General features: G+C 44.5%; 1 protein-coding gene across 1 annotated transcript in view; it reads left to right on the plus strand.

The window, feature by feature from the left end:
• Positions 1 to 503: 503 nt before the first annotated feature.
• The window catches only part of RPS6KA5 (ribosomal protein S6 kinase A5), a 133251-nt gene continuing 110395 nt past the window's right edge, over positions 504 to 23359 (plus strand). The window contains exon 1 of the mRNA XM_066344082.1: positions 504 to 816. Coding sequence (XP_066200179.1) covers positions 714 to 816 — 103 coding nt within the window. The 5' untranslated portion in view covers positions 504 to 713. The remainder of the gene's footprint in view (positions 817 to 23359) is intronic.

Raw genomic sequence — 23359 nt, forward strand, 5'->3', positions numbered from 1 at the left:
TCCTGCAAACACGTGCGTGAGAAGCGCTCCCCTCCAGGACCCAGTTCTGTGCACCGTGACTGGCAGACCAAATATTCCAATCAGCCCTCCCGCCTCTTTCAGCAATAGCCAATCACAGGCCCCGCGCGCCTCCTGACTACTAGACAGTGTTTACTAACAGATTGAAGCTGGGGGATAGGGGCGTGACCGTTCTGGGGAGGTCAGGGAAGGGAAGGTTCTGACTGCGCGTGTGCACCAGGAAAAATAGGCGGGGCAGAACCTTAGATCTCACCAATCAGAGTAGTCGCGCTCCTCCCTCTCCTGCCACCCCGCCAAGCAACAACAATTCGAGGAGCGGGGCGGAGCAGCTCTTGAAGCGTCAGAGCGGTTTGCCAAATGGGAGCCGGCATTGATAGATGCGCGCGCCCGGTGCCCAATAAACGATGGCGGCTCGAAGGGCTCCGGTACCTAGCTGGCTGTGGGCGGAGCGGCTTGAAGGAGGAGGCGGTGAAGCAAGGGGCGGTTTGGTTGCGCGGTACTAGCGGTGCCCGCTGGAGGGGGAGGAGGCGGAGGAGCGATCCGTGCGGCCAGAGCGGGAAAGAGACTCTTCTGTGCGTCCGACTTCTGGAGCCGCCGCACCCGGGCTCCTGGGGCTGCAGCGGGAGCTGTGAGGGGCCGGACGTCCACAGCCTCCCAGGTCCCCGTGCAGAACCGCGGGATCCGAAAGGGAGAAGATGGAGGAGGCGGGGGGCAGTGGCAGCGGCGCCGCGGGGACCAGCGAGGACTGCGGTGCCGCGGGAGAGCAGCTCCTCACTGTCAAGCACGAGCTGCGGACCGGTGAGCGACCCCGCCTTCTGCCGGCAGGGCCGGCGCGGGGGCGCGTCCGGAGGGCACGGGGTGCCCGTTCGCTGGGGGGCGCGGGGGCCGGGCCGGGGCGGGGCCTCACGGGCAGGGCGGGATTCAGGGGGTCCCGAAACGTGGGGGCGCGCTCGGAAGGAGCCGGCCGAAACTTTTCCCTAGCCCGGGAATGAGCGGCTGGCGCTGGGCGTTGGGGCCCGCGGGACAGCAGACAGCTGCCTGTTGGCACTTGTCTGCGAGGATGTCTTCGGGCCCCTTTCCCGCACAGGTGACACGGCTGTCACTGCATCCTGTTCGGGTAAAAGGTGCGCCTTCCTCAGTGTGGGGTGAACGATGCTGTTTTAGAGTGTGACTCACTTCGCCACCCCTGTGCCTCCCCAGAAGTGGTCCCGTAGGGGTTTGTGGAATCGTGCCCTAAGGTGCTGGGGCCATGTACGAGATCAGAGGGTGACTGTTCCCTGGGCTTTTCAGGAGTGCACTCGCTAGTGAGATGAAGGCGGACCGCTGGCTCCAGGATCTGAATGCTTTTATTTGCAGTTATCATGAAATACTATACTTGGCCTTGAATTTCTTTCAAAGGTCTCTGGAAATGAAGGCTCTGTAAATTTAGAGCTCGTGGTAAAAAGCGACTCCCGAGCCGGCTTAAGCGCTTACATTCTAATGTTTGAGATCACTAGAGTTGTGCCAGGCTTTATACTTAAATTACTTTATTCATTGTGTGGGTCTGGGTTGTTCATTTTAGAAAATGCTTATTTGGACTAATCAGTAAGTTTAGATTTATATTTGTGGAGCCCAGTCCCTATTAGACTTTTTTTTTTTCATTTCTGAACAGCCACTGCTTTGAGTTGTCCATTATTACTATTAAATGTTCTCGTGAACACCTATCAGGGTTTTTGATTTAGCTTCGTTGGCATGTTAAGATAGTCTTTTATTGTGTAGACACAGAGCTTATATAGCAGGTTTCAGGAGTATGCATGCCTAGTACACCTTGTGCCTGTTTTAAACAGATTTTAAAGTTAAAGCTGCCACAGTTCTTTTTTTTTTTAAATTTGATGGCCATTTAGTATTCCATTGAGTGCCAGTGTGATGACTTCTTTTAAGATGTTAAATGCATGCTTAATTTCAACATTTTTAAACATTGGGGTTTTTTTGGTCGTTGTACATTTATGTATCTTGAGCCAGTTACTCCATAATATTTTTTTAAAGATTTTTTTATATATTGATTTTTTTTTTTTAAATTTAGTGAGAGGAGGGAAGGCAGAGAGACAGACTCCTGCATGTGCCCCACCTGGCTCCACCCAGCAAGGCCACTAGGGGACGATGTTCTGCCCATTGCTCAGGAACTGAGCTTTTAGCATCATCTTCAGCGCCTGGGGCCAGCTTGCTCTAATCCAGCCTTGGCTTTAGGAGGAGGAGGAGAGAGAGAGAGAGAGAGAGAGAGAGAGAGAAACAAGTGAGAGGGGGAGGGCGGAAAAAGCAGATGGGTGCTTGTCCTATGTGCCCTGACTGGGAATTGAACCTGGGACATCCACACGCTGGGCAGTGCACTCTCTACCACTGAGCCAACCAGCCAGGGCCTATATATTGATTTTAATTTTTTTTTTTTTTGTATTTTTCTGAAGCTAGAAACGGGGAGAGACAGTCAGACAGACTTCCGCATGCACTCCGACCAGGGGGCGATGCTCTGCCCCTCCGGGGGCATCACTCTGCCGTGACCAGAGCCACTCTAGCGCGTGGGGCAGAGGCCAAGGAGCCATCCCCAGCGCCCGGGCCATCTTTGCTCCAATGGAGCCTCTGCTGCGGGAGGGGAAGAGAGAGACAGAGAGGAAGGAGAGGGGGAGGGGTGGAGAAGCAGATGGGCGCTTCTCCTGTGTGCCCTGCCCGGGAATCGAACCCGGGACTTCTGCACGCCAGGCCGACGCTCTACCACTGAGCCAACCGGCCAGGGCCTAATTTTTTGTTTTTTTCTAATTCTTTTCCAAATGAGAGGAGGGGAGATAGAAGGACAGATTCCCTCCCGCATGCGCCATCCCGTGACCCCAGTCTGGGACTGATGCTCTGCCCATCTGTGGCCATGCTCACAACCAAGTTGTTTTTTTTTGTTTTATTTTTTGTATTTTTCTGAAGCTGGAAACGGGGAGAGACAGACAGACTCCCGCATGCGCCTGACCGAGATCCCCCCCCCCCCGCATGCCCACCAGGGGGCGACGCTCTGCCCCTCTGGGGGCGTAGCTCTGCTGTGACCAGAGCCACTCTAGCGCCTGGGGCAGAGGCCAAGGAGCCATCCCCAGCACCTGGGCCATCTTTTTGCTCCAATGGAGCTTCAGCTGTGGGAGGGGAAGACAGAGACAGAGAGGAAGGAGTGGGGGTGGAGAAGCAGATGGGCACTTCTCCTGTGTGCCCTGGCCGGGAATCAAACCCAGGACTTCTGCATGCCAGACGGACGCTCCACCACTGAGCCAACCGGCCAGGGACAACCAAGCTCTTTTAACACCTGAGGTGGAAACTCCATGGAGTCATGCTCAGTACCTGGGACAATGCGCTCGAACCAATAGAGCCATGATTGCGGGAGGGGAAGAGAGAGAGAGAGAGAGAGAGAGAGAGCGCGTGCGCGCGCACGTCACCTGTGGTGGCGCAGTGGATAAAGCATCGACCTGAAACGTTGAGTTCTCCAGCTCAAACCCCCAGGCTTGCCTGGTCTAGGCACATATGGGAGTTGATGCTTCCTGCCCCCCCCCCGTCTCTCTTTCTCTCTCTCTAAAAAGAATAAAAATAAAACTTAAAGAGAGAGGGAGAGAGAGAGAGAAGGGGGAAAGTGAGGGGTGAGAAGCAGATGGTCGCTTCTCTTGTGTGCTCTGACCGGAATTGAACCTGGGACTTCCACATGCCGAGCCAACCAGCCAGGGCTATATATTGATTTTAGAGAGAGAAGGAGAGAGAGAAAGTGTGTGAGAGGGAGCAAGATCAGAGTTGCTTCACTTCAGTTGTTCATTGATTGCTCCCCACATGTGTCTTGATTGGGCAAGCCCAGGGCTTTGAACTGTAACCCAACACTCCAGGTTGGTGCTCTAGCCACTACGCCAGCACAGATCAGGCTACAACATAATCTTTTTGAATTCCTAACATAACATGTGTATGTTTGTTTGGTTTGATATTTCTCTCTCCCTTTAATAGACAACTGATGTTTTCAAAGGGCTATTAAATTATTTATTTAGTAAGCCTTTATTCAGAATTAATACCTGATTTGTGCCAGGCTCCGTGTCAGGTGCTTTCTGGTATGGAGGTTTTGACTCTCTTTTTCTTACCTTACATAACAAGTTACCGATTTTTATATGTAGGATTGTTCTGTACAGCAAAAGCTACTGAATTCATATGCTTCTCAGCCATCAGCCATGGTACAACAAGCAGCTTCTTGCCAAATGACCAAAGAGCAACCTACTTATTATTAGTAGTCAACCAACTGCTCGGTTTCTGGGTTTTGCAAACAATGCTAGTTTTGTAGAAAACAATGAGTACTGCTTTATTTCCTTTTCTCAACTGTGTGAATCATCAGATTCAAGTTTGCATTTCAGAAATTTCTCTGATGGATGGTGAGATTATATTGAATTCATTAGTACTGTTAACTGTCGAAGGAAATGAACAGTTATTTTGATGTATTGCTGAACATCGAAACAACTGACCGGATATAGCGGTCAAAACACTGTTAAAAGATAACTTGAAAAATTCACTCATCTTTAGCCAACTGAGCTCCTGTCCGCACATGATGCTATAATAGGCACCAAAGTGATCTGATCTGACAGGGGTCCCTTCTCAAAATGTGGACAATTTCAAGCCATATCAAGTCAGCAGTTGGTGATTGCCCATTTGTGCCCCGGCACTGTGTTATATGCAGCAGGATGAATGAAAAGGCAATGAAAGTCACATGTGAGGACGTGGAAATGGTCTCAGCCATGTTGATTGAAGTAGCATGGCATTCCTCGATATGGAATTTGAAGACTTCGTTCTAAATCTCAGCTCTGCCACTTACTAGCCATGGAGCCTTGGGGAAGTCATTTCAGACTCACTTCTCTCATCTACAAAACGTGAAAATTGAATGAGACCCTGTTGGAAAAGTGCTACGCATCTTGCTTGGCACATATTAAGCACTCAGGAGATGGTCGGTTGAGTATAAGTCTAAAAATCACTCTGTAACAGTATCTTTTCTTAAAGTGTGTGAATTAATTCAGTGTAACTTGGAAAGCAAATAAGTCATTGGGTGCTCAGGCTCTGCCACGTTGCCAGACTTATCTTTTTCTGTACACGTCTTCTGAAGTAGAGAGTAAACTCCTCATAATCTCTGCTTCTGTTTAGCAGCCTACACATATCTCTTTAACATTTAAGACAAATACTGTATTATCAATTTACTTGTCTGTGCTATATTGTAAGGTTCTTGAGACCTTGTTCTTTTTTCTTTCTTTTTGGGTGGGGGTGTATGAGCGAGAGAGAGAGACAAGAAGGGAGAGAGATGAGAAGCATCAACTCATAGTTGTGTCAGTTAGTTCATTGATTGTTTCTCATATATGCCTTGACCTTGGGTTCAAAGTCATTGACCTTTGGCTCAAGTCAGCGAACCAGCACTCAAGCTGGTAAGCCTGCCCTCAAGCTGACAACCTCAGGGTTCTGAACCTGGGACCTCAGCACCCAGGTTGATGCTCTGTCTACTCTGCCACCACTGGTCAGGTGCCTGTTGTTTTTTCTTTGACCATATCCCTTGTCCGTTTTCAGTCCCTGATATATGGTAAGTATGTACTATTTGTTGAATAAACTTATTGAATGGATGAAAATTCAGGACCAAGTCTAACAATTTATAGTATTCTCAGTACCTTGAATATATTAGGAGGTTGATAAGTTGATGAATGACTATAAAAGCTGATTAGACCAGTTAAACTTAAATTTCTTGAGCACTTTGTTTTCTAGACTAGATAGTACTGATACCAAAAATGACTAATAGTTTGCCCTCTGATAGTAGGGGAGGAGGCCATGTAAACCAGTAATTAGGATACATTATCATAAGTATGATAATAAATAAAGGATTATACAGAGTATAAAGGTAGTAAAGAAGAAGTGAGGTTTCAAATAATCAAATCTAACTCTATTGCCCAATAGCAACAAAAAGTGAAGAGTATTATTGGAAGGATTCTGGGTTGTCTTACCCATTTATTTATTCAATAAAAATTTTATTACCTCTTATGTATTGAGTGCTGTTTTAGCTGCTGGGGTTAGAAAACGGATATAGTCTTTCCACTAGAACCAGAGACTTACAGACTTCCTCCACCTTGAATTTTTGTCTCTGTATAATGACTTTGTTCTTCTCCACTGTTGTCCAACGTTTCCCACATGGGAAAGAACATGGCTTCTGATAGATGCCTAGTTTTACGGTTTTACATCTTACAGCTTCAGATACTGGAGAGGCACTGCCTTTTACTTAGCTTCAGATATTGAAAATCTCAGGGATGGACTTTATTGGGCTGGCTTTGGTCAGGTGCCCTGTTTTGGATCATTCAGCTAAGGCCAGGGAATGGAATTATGTTCTAGTAAGATATGACAACTATTACACTAAACATATGGCTGGGGTAAAACTAAGGAAGAGGAAAGGTTGCTGGGGAAACATTTGCTTAGGTGTCTATCATTAGGAGAGAGAGCCTAACACTGAGGAGAGGGTCAGGAAAGGGATATTAGTTATCTATTGATGTGTAACAGATTACCCCAAACTTAGTGGCTTAGAGAGCCACAGGATTTCTGTGAGTCAGGACTTCAGGAGTTATTTAGCTTGATAGTCTGGCTCAGGGTCTCCCATGAGGTTGTATCCAGATGTTTGCTAGGATTGAAGTCACCCGAAAGCATGTAAAGGGATTGGAGATTCCCCTTCTAAGACAGCTCACTCATGTGTGGTTGGCGGGATGCTTTAGTTCCTTGCCATGTGGACCTTCACATGCGAGTGCTTGAATGTCCCCATGATATAGCACCTGGCTCCTGCAGAGCAAGTGATGGGAGAGTGTGCAAGGTGGCAGCGCAGTGTCTTTTATGCTAAACAGCTTTTTTTGAGATATAATTTATATAACATAAAATGTACTTGTTTTAAGTGTACAGTTCAATGAATTTTAGTTTATTTATAGTTATTCAGCCATCACCATCATCTCATTTTAGAACATTTCCATTACTTTAAAAAGAAATGTCTTACCCATTTGTACCAGTCACCGCATTCCTCCAAATTTGCTAAATTGATTTTTTGCTACCAATTAAAGATCTCTACCCGTTTGGTTGCTGGCATTCATACTTCGGGTCTTCTAAGTAAAGACCAACAGAGGTCATGCAGTGGACCATCTTTCTAGCTCTGCCTCCAACTTGCTGTGTGATCTGGGATAGGTCATTTCACCTTTCTGAGCCCAAGTTTTCTAATCCATAAAGTAAAGGTGTTAGATTTAATTATATCCGGAGTACTTACCAGTATTAAGCTGGTGTTCTATGGAATTACTATGGAAATCTTGCTATAGATAAAAGTTGGGAATAGTGATTTGCTTTAAAAGATAATTTTGTTTTAACAAAGGATTTATGATTGGATTCCATTAAAAATAACAGTTCCCTGATGCTTTTTTGAGTATGATTCCATTTATAACAATTTAATTTATAATTAGTTCTTTAGGAGTATAATTTACCTTACAGTTAGACACTTTGAAAGATTGCAGTGACACTCTTAGTTATCTGTGAGAACAGCACAACTCTCCTTTTTATTATACAGGCATAAATATATATATCTGTTTCTCTCAGTGTGTATTTTTATAGTACTTTTCCATGTATTCACACTTTCCTTGACTTGAGAGGAGTAGGCAGAACTTGTGGTCTATCTTTAGTTTTATAGGATACATTAAGAAGGTTAAAAATATAAATAGGTTATTGATAGTACCCTAGCTTAATTCCCTAGCGCCTAGACCTTAAAAGACAATACCTTAACTTTTTACCAAGTTTTAGAGATGAAGATACTGACCTGTTTGGCCAAAGGAGGTGGTATCTCAGCCCATAAGTCAAGGGGGCGCCAGGTATATTTTGTGTTTGTGGTCCATAAGCGGAAAACCTTCCTGAGTGGCGTGTGTCGTGTTGTGTCAGACCCTCCACTCTGCATTAACCTCTGCTCCAAAGCAAGGGAGAATCGGGAGCCTCAGCTTCCTGGTGTCAGGAGTGGTTTGGTGGGCAGGATTGGTAACAAAGCTGGTGCTTGGCGAGGGCTCCTCTAGGGAATGAGCCAAGAGAAAATTGTACCCCAGGCCCGGTGACCGAGTATAAAACGTGAAAGCTGTGAGTTATTTAAATCACTGTTTTAGTAGAAAACGGTAACAAGTGTTGCGCTTAGTAGACGTGGACTGGTGCCTACTCTAAGGAATCCCAGAAGACATTCCTTTCTGAGCTTAGTACCAAGACGGGCCGAGCTGCTTTGGACCAGCTGTTCTCTTTTTCATAGGCGTCCTCTGAGGTGGGTCCCTGAGCAGAACTCCTTTACCAAGTTGGTGGCTAGACAGCTTCAAATCTCAGGCCTCTGCCATGTCAAGCTGTGGTCTGGCATGCATCTCGAGCCTCTTCCTCGGACTGTTTTCTGTCCCTGCCTGTTCTTTTTCTTTTTCTTTCTCTTTCTTTTGTTGAGTTTTAGTTAATCCAAGTAATTTGCCTTAATTCTTCTCTGGACCAAGGTAGGGATTATGTAAATATGTGATTATATAAACACCTATATACATACTATGAATAATAAGGAAAATATGAGAAGATGCTTGATTTCCTATCCAGTGTTTTACTTCTTAAATAAAATATCTGTCATAAAGTATTTGCGCTATTTTTATATTTCTCTAAAAAAGGAAAAAAGTGAGGTCTTTAATTAATAGCACTTTTTATTGAAAAAATTTTTTTTATTGATTTCAGTGAGAGAGGAAGGGGGAGGAAAGAGAGAGAGAGAGAGAGAGAGAGAGAGACATCCAGCTGTTCCTGTATGGGCCCTGACCAGGGATCAGACAGCAACCTCTGTGCTTTGGGATGATGCTCTAACCAATCGAGCTGTCTGGCCAGGGCCACTTTTGGCTTTTAAAAAAAATACATAATGAGACATCAGTACAATAGAGGCATACTTTTTTTTGAGAGAGAGAGGGAGAGAGACAGGCAGGAAGGGAGAGAGATGAGAAGCATCACATAGTTCTGGCACCTTTAGTTAGTCATTGATTGCTTTCTCATATGTACCTTGACTGGGGGGCTCCAGCCGAGCCAGCAACCCCTGGCTCACACCAGCGACCTTGGGCTTCAAGCCAGTGACCTGTGGGCTCAAGCTGGTGACCACGTGCTCAGGCTGGATGAGGCCGTGCTCAAGCTTGTGACCTCAGGCTCTCGAACCTGGGTCCTCAGCCTCCCAGGCCAACACTCTGTTCACTGCGCCACCGCCTGGTCAGGTGAGGCACCCTTTTAAAGAAGAATTCTAGTGGCATGAAGGTAGAGCTTGCACACAGGCTGGCTGTCCTGCACCAGGCGCTGTTCTACACATCGGAATATTCTTGATGTCATTAACTGGAAAACTAAGTCAGCTGGGGCAATCTGTCTTCTAACCACAGCAGTAACCTAGAGTGGAGATATATATGTTTTTCTAAGGGAAATAGCTATTTAAAATATGTTAAGGATGTTTCCCTTTGTATCTGAATGCAGTGCTGCATTAAGAGGGCATAAACACCAAATCTTAGAGGTAGATTTGCAATAATCCTTTTCCATGAAATTTCCCCTGCTTTTCCTTTAGGTATAAATGTCAATTTGTTTGTTAGGAAACACAATAATTAGGCCTGGATTAGGACAGATCTAATGGACTCATTTACATATCAAACTCATAATAATTTGTCCTGCTGTTGCCATGTATAAGTTGGGCAAAACAGCCACAGTGTTTTCATTCATAAAAGATTTGTTGAATTCAGGCACCGTACCTAACGCTGGATTTTAGCAGGGAACAAATTAGATATGACGGCTGCCCTCATTGAACTATATCTAACAGGAAGACCTTAAATATATAGTACAATTAACTATCTGATGGATAGCAACTCGGATGAACTTTAAGAAGGTTTCTGTGAGAGTCTCGCAGGGTGACCTGGCATCGTGTGAAGGGGAAGGGAGGTTGCTGTGCAGCAGTGATGTTCAGGTAATGGCCTTGCTGTTACAGGCTGATGAGTGGGGGGAGGAAGCATTTCTGCCAAAGGAAGAGACACGGACAGTCCTAACGGGGAAGAAGCGTGGCACACTGGGCTCACCGGAACAAAAGCCTCTGTGGCTTGAGCATGGTATCCACACATGAGAATCACAGGAAACGGGACTGGAAAGGTAGCCAGGGCTGTTTCGTGTGGGGTATTGTAGATACTTCTTAGATTTTCAGGCATCCTGAGTGCGCACTGTCAAGCCATTGAAGGGTTTTTGAGAGGTATGTTTTGCATAGTAACAAATGATACCCATTTGCCCAGGCCAGGTGACTCAGTGAATCAGGCACAGTCCTGGTATGCAGAGGTCGCAGGTTCAGTCCCTGGTCAAAGCATATATGAGAAGTAGCCAATGAGTACACAACTAAAAATGGAAAAAGCTGAGTGGAACAATAAGTCGATGCTTCTCTCTCTCTCTCTCTCTCAAATCAATAGAAAAATTAAAAAAAAAATTTTTTTTAATGACTCCCATCGCTGTGAGGAGAAAGGGAAGAAAGGTTGTATAAAAGGAGACCTAATGGTTAGGCTAATGCAGTTCAGATGGGATATACAGGCTTGGATTAAGTAACAATCAGAAATTAAGAATTGTGAATATTTTTGAGATGTATTTAGAAGATAACATCAACAGAATTTGGTGTTGTATTGATACTGGCTTTTCTGGCTGGAACAAATGTATGTTTGAAGGCGTTATCTGTTCAGATGGTGTTTTAATTTCCTATTGCTGCATAACAAATGATCACAAATTTAGTGACTTATAATAGCATCCATTTATTAGCTCACAGTTCAGTAGGTTAGAAGTTCTCACAGCATGATTAAAATTAATAAGGTGGCAGCCAGACTGAGTTCATATCTAGAGGCTCTGGGTAAAAATCCACTTCCAAGCTCATTCTTGTAGTTGGCACCTATCAGTTCCTATAGTCATTGAGGTCCCAGTTTTCCTTGCTGGTTGTCAGCTAGGGTCCTCTGTCAGCTCCTAGAGGCCACAGCATTTCTTCTCATTTGACTTTTCAAGCTGTGGGCCAGCAAATGCGTGTCAAGTCCTTCCCAAGCTTTGACTCTGACTTATAGATCTCCTTCTCTGACTTCTAGGCTTTATGCGATTAGGTTAGGTCATCCTGGATAATCTTTCTTTCATAAGCTCAACTGATTTGGGACCTTAATTATGTCTAATTACATCTGCAAAGTCCCACTATCACATGAGTGGTATCTTCTTATATTCAGTCACACGGGCAAGAATTCTAAGGAATTCTGCCTTAGAATTCACAGATGGCAAACCAGGGGTGATACATATGGGGTGGACAGAAAAGAAAGGATCCGATTTTATACAAAGTTTGAGATGTTTTTGATGTATTTTAATGTACATAAATGGTAATAGCAATCAGGATAATGAAAGCTTACTATGTGCTGCATAGGAGATGCTCTCATCAGCTCATTTAATGCACACAATAAGCTTATGAAGTGGATACTGTTATTATCTCAGTGTTACAGATGTAGAAACAATCTCGGCACCGACTTGCTCAGGGTTACCCAGGGAGCAAGTATAAGAACTAGTTTCGACATCCGTGCAGTCTGGCCCCAAGGCTCATCTAAACCACTGTGCTTTATGTCACCAGTGGATATGGGTTTGGAGCCTGGGAAAGATGTCTAGGCTGCAGATGAAAATCTTAGCATCATTGGCATTTAAATGACATTTCGATGACATTTAAAGCCCATGTGCAGAAGAGATCACCTTAGGAGAGATTGTAGAATGGAGAGAGAAGACGAGGACTCAGAACTGAGACCTGGAAAACTCCAAAATGTAGAGGGTGGATAGAAAAGGGATTACTAAGAAAAAGTATGGAGGAGGAAGAGCCGGATGAAAGATGGGGACGAACCCTAGGAGCGCTGGGGTGGTATGGGAGCCAAGGAGAGAAGGTGCTCCAAGGGGCACCTGTCAGATCTGACGCATCAGCCCATCTCCTTGTCAAGAGCAATTCTGGTGGTGATTTGGCAGGAGAAGCCAGATGAGAACGGGTTAAGGAGTGGGTGCAAGTGAACAGAACTTTTGAGAGACTTGGTTCTGGAGGAGATTAAAGAGAGAGACTTAGCCAGAGACAAACGGGGTTCAGGGGTGGCAGTGTTATGTGCTGTTTTAAGATGAGTGACACTAGAACATGCTTAAATACCACTAGTCTGGATCCATGACGGAGAGTGAGAGATTGAAACTACACAGACAAGAGGGGATAGCTGATGGCATCAAGGTCTCTGTGTCGGGCCCACGGGGATGGTGGGGTGGGGCGAAGGTCGTCCTAGGTAAGAGGAAGGGGGATGGGAGGACTCAGGTGCCTTTGTAGATTTGGTGGCAGGAAGATATGGGGGTTTTGAGCTCAAGGATTTTTTCCTCTATGAATTGTGAAGAAAAAGCAATTCTTTGTTCAAGAAGAAAAAAGAGCTTCATTGTTTAAAAAAAATTGTCATTCTGGTCTTTAAAATTTTTAGCTATAGAAAAACACACAAGTTGACATAAAATTTGCATGCTACAAGGTGAGACTCTAGAGAATGTTGTGGAACAACTTCACAGAAAGGTTCTCAGGCGTAAGCATTGAAATGCTTCCGTGCTCTCCCAGAGGTCAGTTCCCTGACATGTTCTCTCGATCATGCCAGATTTCTTAGCAAGCATAGTGTTCTTTTTCTTCTTTCTGAAGTGTTTATATTTAGTTCAGTTCTTCTAAGTTGAATTTATTTGGTACACATATTGGGGGGGAAAGGCTGTTTGTTACTGCTTTGTAAGCATTTGTTTTCTTACTGAGTCCATTTTTGTATTGGCTGTCATGTAACCCCCAAATCAACTGGGTAAGTAAACATTGCTGTTGTATACTCCAAAAGTACAGTGCTTCTTGAGTGTAAGTGACCCTGGCAACAAGAAAAGTGGGCAGCATTGTTTTAAAGTACACAGATGTTAAATTTAACTTTGTTCTGCCTCCAGCAGAATGCTGTCCAGAGACATCGTTTGAGGCCCAACCACAAATCTAAACAGCTTCAGAATAGCTTACCACCTGGCAGTTAAAAGAAACCTCATGTGTGAGCTAGTTAGCTTATTTTCAAGCTTATTTTCTAGAATTGAGCTAATGGGAGCCTGCAGACGGGTTAAAAGGTTTTAGATTTCAGAGTTATACATGTGCTGTCCAAACTATGCTGGGTAACCCCTAAATTAGAGCTTATTTGGTAAATTATTTTATAACTAATGTGTTTTCCCTGACAAAAAGAGAAAAGCTAAAATAGCAGAGGCAGGGTTTTTTTTTCTCACTGCATACAATTGTCACCTTTTGACTGAAGCTAAATTAGTCCAAGAAGCTTATGTTTTTGTAATGTTGAGTAAGAAAAAACGAGATTTTATAAGAAAAGTTATTTTACAGCTTTATTAGGTTAGTCCCAATAAACCAGATGCTATTACATATTTCCTGGTTGGTTTATTTAAAAACAAATCCAAACATATTAAATAAAGATGATTGAGTCAGGTTGAGTTCCTACATCTCTTTTTGAAATCTTCCACTTCCTCAGAGAACTTTATTTTTCCTCCCCTTCCCCTGATCCTCAAACTCTTCTTCCCACAGATAGTTGAGTCTTGTTAAAAACAATAAATAAATAAATAATAAAAAAGACTGTAGCCTTCGAGTTTTTTTTTTGTTTTTTTTTTAATTTTATTTTATTTATTCATTTTTAGAGAGGAGAGTGACAGAGAGGGAGAGAGAGGAGAGAGAGACAGAGAAAGAGAAGAGGGGAGGAGCTGGAAGCATCAACTCCCATATGTGCCTTGACCAGGCAAGCCCAGGGTTTTGAACCGGCGACCTCAGCATTTCCAGGTCAACGCTTTATCCACTGCGCCACCACAGGTCAGGCTAGCCTTCGAGTTTTTGCTGTTGCTCCCGTCCCTCCAGTCTTCGGAAGAGCAGTCTCTGCCAGCGGTCTGTCCCCAGCGGTCTGTCCTGCTTCGTCCTGTTCGCTCAGTGATGTGCTGTGACATCAGGCTTCCATCCGGCCACTCCACTGAAGCTGTTCTGAGATGACGAGTGGCTCCCTGGTTTCCTGGCAGGTGGGAATGCCTCCGTTTCACTTCACCTCTTTAGAGCAGCTGGTTCTCCAGTGTTGGTCCTGTCCTCCCCTACCCAAGATGCTGCTCTTCCTCCTGGTTCTCTGCCTCGGACTTGCCCCATCTCCCGCTTCACTGGCCTTCATCCCGTCCCTTAAATGTTGGTGACCCATTGCCCGCCTTCTTTTCTGGTAACTGGGGAACTGCTGTTATCATGGCTTGAACTACCATCCAAGTCTGTTTTCGCTTTGATCTCTTTCTTGTGTTTTTCTCAGTTACTTCCAACTGTCTACTGAGCGTAAAACATTTGGATAGCTCACCGGTCCTTACCCTCTTAAGTTGAATAATGCTTTTTCCTCCAGCTTTCTATATTTTATTCAGTGCCATTGCCATTCTTTATCCTCACAGGGCCCTTCTTCTACCTACACTCTCCCTGCCCATCAGTTTGCTCTCCCATTTGTCAAGTATAACTCTGGAATATCTCCTCTTTCTGTTTCTTGTTCACCATGACCACTGCACAGCCTCAGTTCAGTGTCTAACCTCACGATAACAGCTATCATTTATTGAGATTTATGTGTTAGGCACTCTGCCAGGCATTTTGCATGTCTCATTTAATTCTTACAACACACCTGTGTGGTTGGTGCCGCATCTGACGCCCCTGGCGCACGCGCTCACTTCCCATCTGCCTGCTTGAGTGCAGCTGTGGCAGCGACAGCTGTGTGTGGGCATCAACTCACTCTGGATTGATGGCGTCTCATGTTAAGTGTGCATGCTACATGTTTTTCACTTTCTGCCCCAGGACTTTGACTCCTACTCCAAGATTTAGGACCCTGGGGGGAGCTGACTCAGCAACTACAAGCACACATACCAGAGTGGAGGGTGTTAATATCCCAGTGGGGCAACTGTCAACTAATGGAGGATGTGAGTCAGTAATAAATGCTTCTCTGGGTTGGTCCTGGAGTAGAATAGGAGACAGTCTATACATTCCCCAAAAGGTCCAGAGTCAATTGAGTTGATAATGCATCCTTGTATTGGCTTTTCCTTCCTAGTTTCAGTCTCCCAAGCTCTTCCTTACCCCTCACTGGGGTTACCTTCCAAATAAATTGCTTGCACCTGAGCCCCGGCTAAGACAGGTGCCCAGTGGCTCTTGAAAGCATACCTTGGGTGGGTATTAGAGTGGGCCACTGACTGGGAAGACTGCAACAAGGACACCACTGCTGGTAGTCGTGCTGGTGACAACCCCGCATGTTTGGCAGAACAATTGCTAGGACTCCCTCCCACCTGCAGGGGATTTGGACTAGCACGGAATTGGAGGATGAAGTGTTGCGTTATATGATAGCTCTGGGACTTGAGTGGTATGGGAACAATGGCAACTGTAAGGACCATGAAGCTGACTGACCTCTTTTACCTTCAGCAGGCTTGAAAACAAGAGAATGACAGACTTAGGCCAACTAGTTATCAGTGCGGGGCAGACGGAAAAGAAGACCTCTGTGATAGCATTTGAAAAGATCCAATTGCCTGCAAGTATAGAACTGATGATGCTTAAAATGTGGGCCCAGGACTTAATCTTCAGGATGGAAGAGCTGTGTATCTTATGTGGGTTTGTGCTATGTCAACTGAGCTGAGCTGGAGTGTGTTTCCCAGAGCTGTCTTCTGGGTTCTGGGTTAGCACTGGCCATAAGAGACATTTTAAGCGAGGTTGAGAAGGCGGAAGTGAAGCAGCAGGCATATTGTTTTATGCGTGAAGGTTGTTGGTACTGGCGCCGTGGCAGTTCCCACACACTCGTGTTGAACTGCAGTGCCATGTCGTTGGCGCAGAGCTTCAGCCAGGCCCGCAGCTCCTTCAGCTCCTGTTGGACCATCTCCATCAGCCTCTTAGACTCCTGGGCCTGCGTGTGCAGCTTTCTGCAGTCCCTTGCCTCAGTGAAGCTGGAGGCATGAAGGTAGTGAGACAGACGTGGGTTCTTACTTATCTTCCTGGGTTCTGGCTGGTCTTTGGGATTCCAGTTTATCCTTGCTCCTTCCCACTTCATGTTGAACTTTCCAGGTGCTTGCTCTGTTGTCTTCAGGCTCAGCCCCAGGTGAAGAAGCAACAGTCTTACGTAGACACTTCAGCTAACTCCCATACCTGTGTGAGGTCAAACCTTATCCTGTGTCAGAAATTTCAGAGAAGAGAGACTCCTAGAATGGGCTTATTATATGATACTGGAGAATACACCCTTTTACCATGTTTCTTAGGAGGGTCCAAAGAAAATAGCTCATTCCTTAAGGTAGTAACTGAATGTACTGGTGAAGGGAAACAGGCTGGAGTTGATAAGAGATACTTCTGTGGAACTGGGTTCCCTAGTATTCATGGAAATGATAGGATTCTACAATAACAGAGGCCAGATGGTGCTACTTACCATCAGGGCAAGGTGGGTGAAATGACCATAGTGGACCAGAGTGGCATTCAGTGTGTCCTGGCCCACAGAGCTCTGTGGCAAAGGCTAATAAGACACGGGGCAAGAAAGATGGCCAGCCAGCCAGGATGTGACATGACTTGTGTGATTAAGACCACCTCTGAGGGATCTTAGGCTTCAGTTACCTTTCCCTTGTTGGACTGTGGTTGTTCCAGATGCCTATTCTGCATTATTTGCCAGACGTGGAAACAAGAAGCATAGTAAGTCCCTTGAGTTTAAATAAGTTCTTCTCTGTCTTCATTATGCAGTAGCTTCACTAGCTCTTCCTTGAAGATCTGATGACCAACCTTTTATTTCTTCTCTACCTTGACTGAGGTATAATTGGCATAAAACGTTGTGTGAGTGTCAGGGTACAAAGTGATGATTTGGTGGCACATATGTTCACTGACAGAGGCAGGAGGGAGTTTGAGCTGTATTCCATCAGTTGCCTCTTAAGTACCCCTTAATATTCTCTTCAACACTCCATGCAGGCTTCGACTCACTTTGCCCTGACAGTGTCTTGTCTCAGGTATGTCCACTGCTCTCCTTTCTGCTCCAGGGCTTCTCCAAGGCCCACTCAGCAGGAAATGCAGGCAGAAGGGCGTGGAGGCTGGTCCAGCCTATGTGCCCAGAAGTTAATGCCCACCCTAGGAGACAAGGAAGAAATGCTTCTCCTTGTCTTTGCACAGGTAATTCTAAGAGCTTTCTAATCTCTCCCTAGGGAGTTTTGGCAAGATTGAGATCCAGTTGCCCACAGCAGTGAGCACCTCAACAAGGTACCCTTTTACTGGCTCATGCTTCTTTCCAGTTTCATCCTCCTTGGTCCTCTATTCCTCCTCTCAATTTATAAATCCATTTGATGCTCGGATTAGTACAGGGGTGTGTGATTATCCATATGTCCATACGTCTGCCTAACTACCTGTCTGTCTAACATGCATGCATCCATCCACCCATGCGTGCATCCACCTGCCCATCCGTGTATCCACCCGCCCATCCATCCACCCGCCTATCCATCCATGCATGCATGCATCCATCCATCCATCCAGTCAATCACAGATTACATAAGGGGAATAGCATAATAAGAAATAATTGCTCAGCACAGCTTTAGTAAATGGTAGAGCTTGAGTTCTAAATATCAATAGATTTCATCTAAAGCCAAAACACATTTTCCTCTTCCCTGATTATAGTACCATCCCAGCTTGTGAAGAAGAAATCAATAGGCCTTAGTTAGCCTGTCCTTCAGAGTCCTCAGTGCTTTGGCCTCCTCACTGGCCTGTCCATAGGAGGAGTGTTGATAGTTCACCCATCTAAAGTTATCCCATGCGTGTGCTCATCCTTTTGCCAGTAGGATTTCAAGTCCCTGAGTGATGTTTACTCTTCTCCTTGCTGTCCTGCAACTTAAGTACTATGTTATAAAGTCAACACATCATATGTTACATGATAAACGGAAGGAGGAGAAAGCGAGCAAAGATACCTGACACACACACACACACAAACTTATTCATAACAAAGGAAGAGAATAGGGAAAAATGCTCCTGACAGTTGCAGTCTTCGTTTCTGAAACTGGTTCCTGATTCCTTCACCACTGTCCTTCAGGCGCACCCTGAAAAGGAGCAGTAGTGTTGTAACTATCTACCTTTGGGGGGTGCTTTCCTGTTGTGCAGACCGTCTGTAAATGGCCTAAGTCTTGTCTTTTCAGTCTTTGATCTTAGGGTCCCTCCCATGAGGCAGAGGTGCAAGCTGGGAGTGTGCTGGCAATGTAGCAGGAGAGGGCACAGTGGGCGTTTGGGCCACGTCTTCATGTAAGTGACTGATGCTTTCAGGGCCTGCTCTGCTCCAATCTTATGTCTACCACTTCCATTTGATCATGGAGGTCAAGCTGTTTTACTCCAAGTCTACTGATTTAAATATTAATCTTCTTCAAAAACACCCTTATGGAAATACCCAGAGTAATGTTTGACCAAATATCTGGGCATCCTTTGATCCAGCCAAGTTGACAGATAAAATTAACCGTCACAAAGAACATTGCATGATTGATAAAAGAGAATAGGAACTGTAGAGTAAAATATTTTATCAATGTTAATTTTTTTGAGTTTGATAATATACTGGGAGAGAATTTTTAGGATCCTGAACAGTGGAAGCACAGTGAATAAAGTGTCAGCCTGGGATGCTGAGGACCCAGGTTCGAAACCCTGAGGCCACCAGCGTGAGCACGGGCTCATCTGGCTTGAGTGTAGGATCATCAACATGATTCCATGGTCTCTGGCTTGAGCCTAAAGTCGCTGGCTTGAAGCTCAGGTGGCTGGCTTGAGCAAGGGGTCACTGGCTCATTGGAGCCCCCCGCCCCCGTCAAGGTAGATATGAGAAGCAATCAATGAAAGACCAAAAATGACACAACTATGAAACTATGAGTTGATGCTTCTCATCTCTCTCCCTTCCTGTCTGTCTGCTTGTCTGTCTGTCTCTCTGTCTCTGTCTTTCTCTCCCTCACCAAAAAAAAAAAAAAAGAATTTTTAGGGCAAACTGAAATATTAAGGGGTAAAGATGTATGATGTGTACAAACTGCTCTGAAGTAGATCAGGAATATGTGTGTGTGTGTGTGTGTGTGTGTGTGTGTGTGTGTGTACATGCATAAAGAAAACAAATGTGGCAGAAAGTTAAAAATTGATTAGGAATATGGGAACATAGTAATTGTGTTTAGAAATACAAAAGATCTGTAACTTTTCATATGGCAACATAATTATGCTGATACCCTGAATTGCTGAACTTGGTTTCAGGGGAATGGGTTACTCCATGTTTGAAATAAGCCAGGGAGGTCCAGCAGGGGGCAGCCCTCTGCTGCGGAGCTCTGGTACCTGTGGTTCCCCCCCCCCCACCCCACGGGGGGCTCTGAACCTTTTCTTCTCAATCCCAGACTTGGTCTCAAAGTATGATTATGTTGGAGAAACCAGAGTTGCAACTGAAATAGAGGAAGGAAGGATGGGACAAGACAGGATGGATGTAGTTTCTTTGGTCCCCAGTGTGCATAGAATGAAATTAGGTCGTTTACTGTGAGTTAACATTTTTTAAAAGTAGGATTATTCTTGAAAAATCAGTTGTTAGTAGCCCTATGACAGTTTATAGTTGTAAGCACAAATTATTGCAAACTGATATTTGATTCAAATCTACATTTAAGTACTTAGAAACCAAATTGGCACTATTAGCAGCATGTTGTCTGACAAATAGAAAAAGGAGAGGCTGTTGATCCAGTACTTTCTCACAATAGAATTAAGTATAGAGGTAAAAGGATTGCAGTGGGAAAATGAGGTTATGACTTAGGGACAAAATGCTGCTGTATTTTTTTTTTTACATCAAATTGAAATCTCCTTGGGAATGTTACTTTGGACCATTTGAAACTATTTCATTGCTTGCATGGAAGGTACACTTTAAAATATATCAACAAATACCAAAATAATTTTGCTTTGCTGTAATGGTTCACGTTTTTATCATTTATATTATCTAATTTTTTGCTTGCCAAAATACGGAAGCATCACTTCTACTGCAAATGAAGGTCTCCTTCACTTAGTAAGGAACGCGCGTGCCGAGTGTAAATAGTGCAGTTCTGTTCTTTGTCTACCTGGATTTAAGTTCGAAGCCTGAGTGTCTGTAAGCTGTCAGATAATTTATAAACTAACACTAAGGTACTTGCCTTTGAAAGTAAGTCTTATAAAAACTTCTGTGTAGTCCTTTTGATGTGATGTATTATTCCCTAATTTATCTTTTTCTTCACATTTTTGTGTATATTAACTTCAGTCATATGGCATGGCGTGGAAATGAAGTATTCTAGTTGACTGTTCTTTTTCTGTTTACTTTTTGTTGAATTTATTGGGGTGACATTGGTTAATAAAATTATACAGGTTTCAGGTGCACAATCCTACCATACATCATCCGTCTATGGCATTGTGTGCTCACCACCCCAAGTGAAGTCTCCCTCCATCACCATCTACCCCCTCTGTCCTCCTCCAGCTCCCCACCCCCTGCCCCTTCTGTACCCCCTACACTGTTGTCTGTGCCTATTTGTTTTCTTTTTTAGTATTTATTTTATTATTATTTTTGTTTGTTTTCTTTTTCTTTGCTTGATCCCTTCACGTTTCTCACCCACCTCCCGACCCCGTCCCCCTCTGAGTCGTTGATTGTTCATTTAAAGCTTTGTTTCATAATAATTGTGACTTTTCTAATAATCTGACTACAGTAAAATTCTTTATTGTCCTTCGGCCATCTTCATTTAGAAATCCCGCAGACATTTCATGTACTTATTTTTAATTCATAAAGTTTATGTTCACCAAATCTAGGTATAAACACAGCTGCATGTTAATGACATGCTATTCAGTCATATGCTCCCTCATAGCAAGGACAGAAGAACTTGTAACATTTCAGAATAATGAAGTAAGTCATCTTTTTATAAAATTAAATAACAATTTGCTTAGGTGCTATAGTGTTAAGACCTATCAGAAATGTGTGCATTTTGAAAAATAAGTGTAAGAAGCTATTTAGAAGCATGTGACTTTTCTAAAAAGTAAGCATTAACTTTGATAAGTAAATAGATTTGTATACAAAACAATAACCAAATAAACATTAAGAAAATCCTTATTGAATCTGAACATACCTTCTTTATAATATTACTGTTTAAATTTTTTTTGGATTTTTACTTTATAGCCTTTTTTATATTGAGGTATTATTATTATTATTTTTTTTTCATTTTTCTGAAGCTGGAAACAGGGAGAGACAGTCAGACAGACTCCCGCATGCGCCCGACCGGGATCCACCCGGCACGCCCACCATGGGGCGACGCTCTGTCCACCAGGGGGTGATGCTCTGCCCATCCTGGGCGTCGCCATGTCGCGACCAGAGCCACTCTAGCGCCTGGGGCAGAGGCCAAGGAGCCATCCCCAGCGCCCGGGCCATCTTTTGCTCCAATGGAGCCTTGGCTGTGGGAGGGGAAGAGAGAGACAGAGAGGAAGGAGAGGGGGAGGGGTGGAGAAGCAAATGGGCGCTTCTCCTGTGTGCCCTGGCTGGGAATCGAATGAGGTATTATTTACATGAGAAAAATTCACTCTTTTTTGGCATACAGTTTCACCTTGTGACAAATGAATATAGTTCATGTGAAACTTTTTGAAAATTGATCCTGTCTTATACTGAGTACTTTCTGATCTCATGGTCGCTTAAGGATCATTTTAAACTTTAAAGATGGCATGATAGCTATTTAGAATTTAATAATTTTAGTAATTCCTAATGTTTTCACTTTGCTCTTAGTAGTATTCATGAATAACATATCGGGCACTTTACTTTTTCTCTCTTTCCCTGTATCTTAGTTTAGACTTTGTTGTTTCTGGCCTCGACTATTGCATCAACCTGTGCATTGGCTTTGCTGTCTTCCGTGTGAATTCTTGCTAATTCACCTTCCACACTGCTGCTCATGGTCTTTCTAATGTACAGAACTGATTATCTTAATCCTCTGCCTGAAATCTTCCATTGGCTCCAATTCCCTTTAGAAGGACATGGAAACTCTTTCAGGTCTCATGCAGTCTGTATGCCTTGGTCCCTGCTGTGTCCTGCTGGGCCTCTTCCCCTCCATTGCCTGCTTGCCTGCCTGCACTGCGGGCAGGTCCTAGACAGGCTCTGATCTGTCTTCTCGGGGCTTCTCTGCGTTTCCTTCTGATGGGCAGGCTTTTTCTTCTGCCCTGCTGTCCGTCAGCACCTGACTTCCCCAAACCTCCAGCTGTGGTGAGATGTCTCTTGTGCCTCCTGGTCTCTCTGTCCCTTATACCTGTCTACTAGTGCTTGTACATGGGGCTTTCTCACTTGCCTGAGCGCCCCCTCTGCACCCTGCACTGCTTGGCATCATGGGTGTGTCTGCTTCAGTCTCGCCTGTGCTTTGCACAATATCAGACAGGAGTCAGCATTCAGAGTGCTGGTTCAATTAGTAGACTATGTAGTTATATGTAGAGGAGGATGATTACGTAAAACCTACATAATAGGTAGGGGGAAGACAATGTATTCTTACCGCAGTGGGCACCAGAATTCCTATTATGGAGGGAACTGCCCTGGGGACATTGCCTCTCCATCAGGTTCACTCAGGGATATGAGAGTGGACGGTAGCAGCAGCTGAGAGGTCGGAAAAGGAGGAAGCGGCTTGGCAGGAAACAGGAAGGTTTTGTTGGTTCGTTCCTAACAGAGAAGGGGAGAGAGACAAGGAGAAAAGTCAGAAAAATGATGCAAGGCCAGGAGCTAGGTGAGATAATGACCCCCTCTCTGGAGGATGGAAGATGGAGAGAAATTAAGAAGGATTCTACTTTGAATTCCCTTCTCTTCAGATTAGAAAAGATCCGGGGGGGGGGGGGCTTTGGCTCTGTGGGCTTTGAGTCCATTTAGTAGATTATAAGGAACTGGCAACCCCCAGCTAATACCTAGGATAACATGCAGAAGAAAAGACTGGAAATAAACACACAGAACGAGGGTAGCTAGTATTAGGATGGTGGCGTTGCGGTCGCCCCCACCCCTGAGACTTTCTCTGTCCTAAGTCACAGGAAAAGTTTTAAACAGAGAAAAGTGCCCATAATATCGTGATGTGCTCTTTTTCACACCAGGACTTGGAAATTAGAGGTTCATGTTTTCTTAAATATTGACGGTACTGGAAAGGGGAAGGTGAAACTAATTACTGAAGAATAAGGAATTTGGGCCAATACTGAAACTCCTTTCTTTACCAAAAACAGGAACTTTTTGATTAA

The sequence above is a fragment of the Saccopteryx leptura genome, chromosome 6, assembly GCF_036850995.1.
Source record: "Saccopteryx leptura isolate mSacLep1 chromosome 6, mSacLep1_pri_phased_curated, whole genome shotgun sequence".
Taxonomy (NCBI): Eukaryota; Metazoa; Chordata; class Mammalia; order Chiroptera; family Emballonuridae; genus Saccopteryx; species Saccopteryx leptura.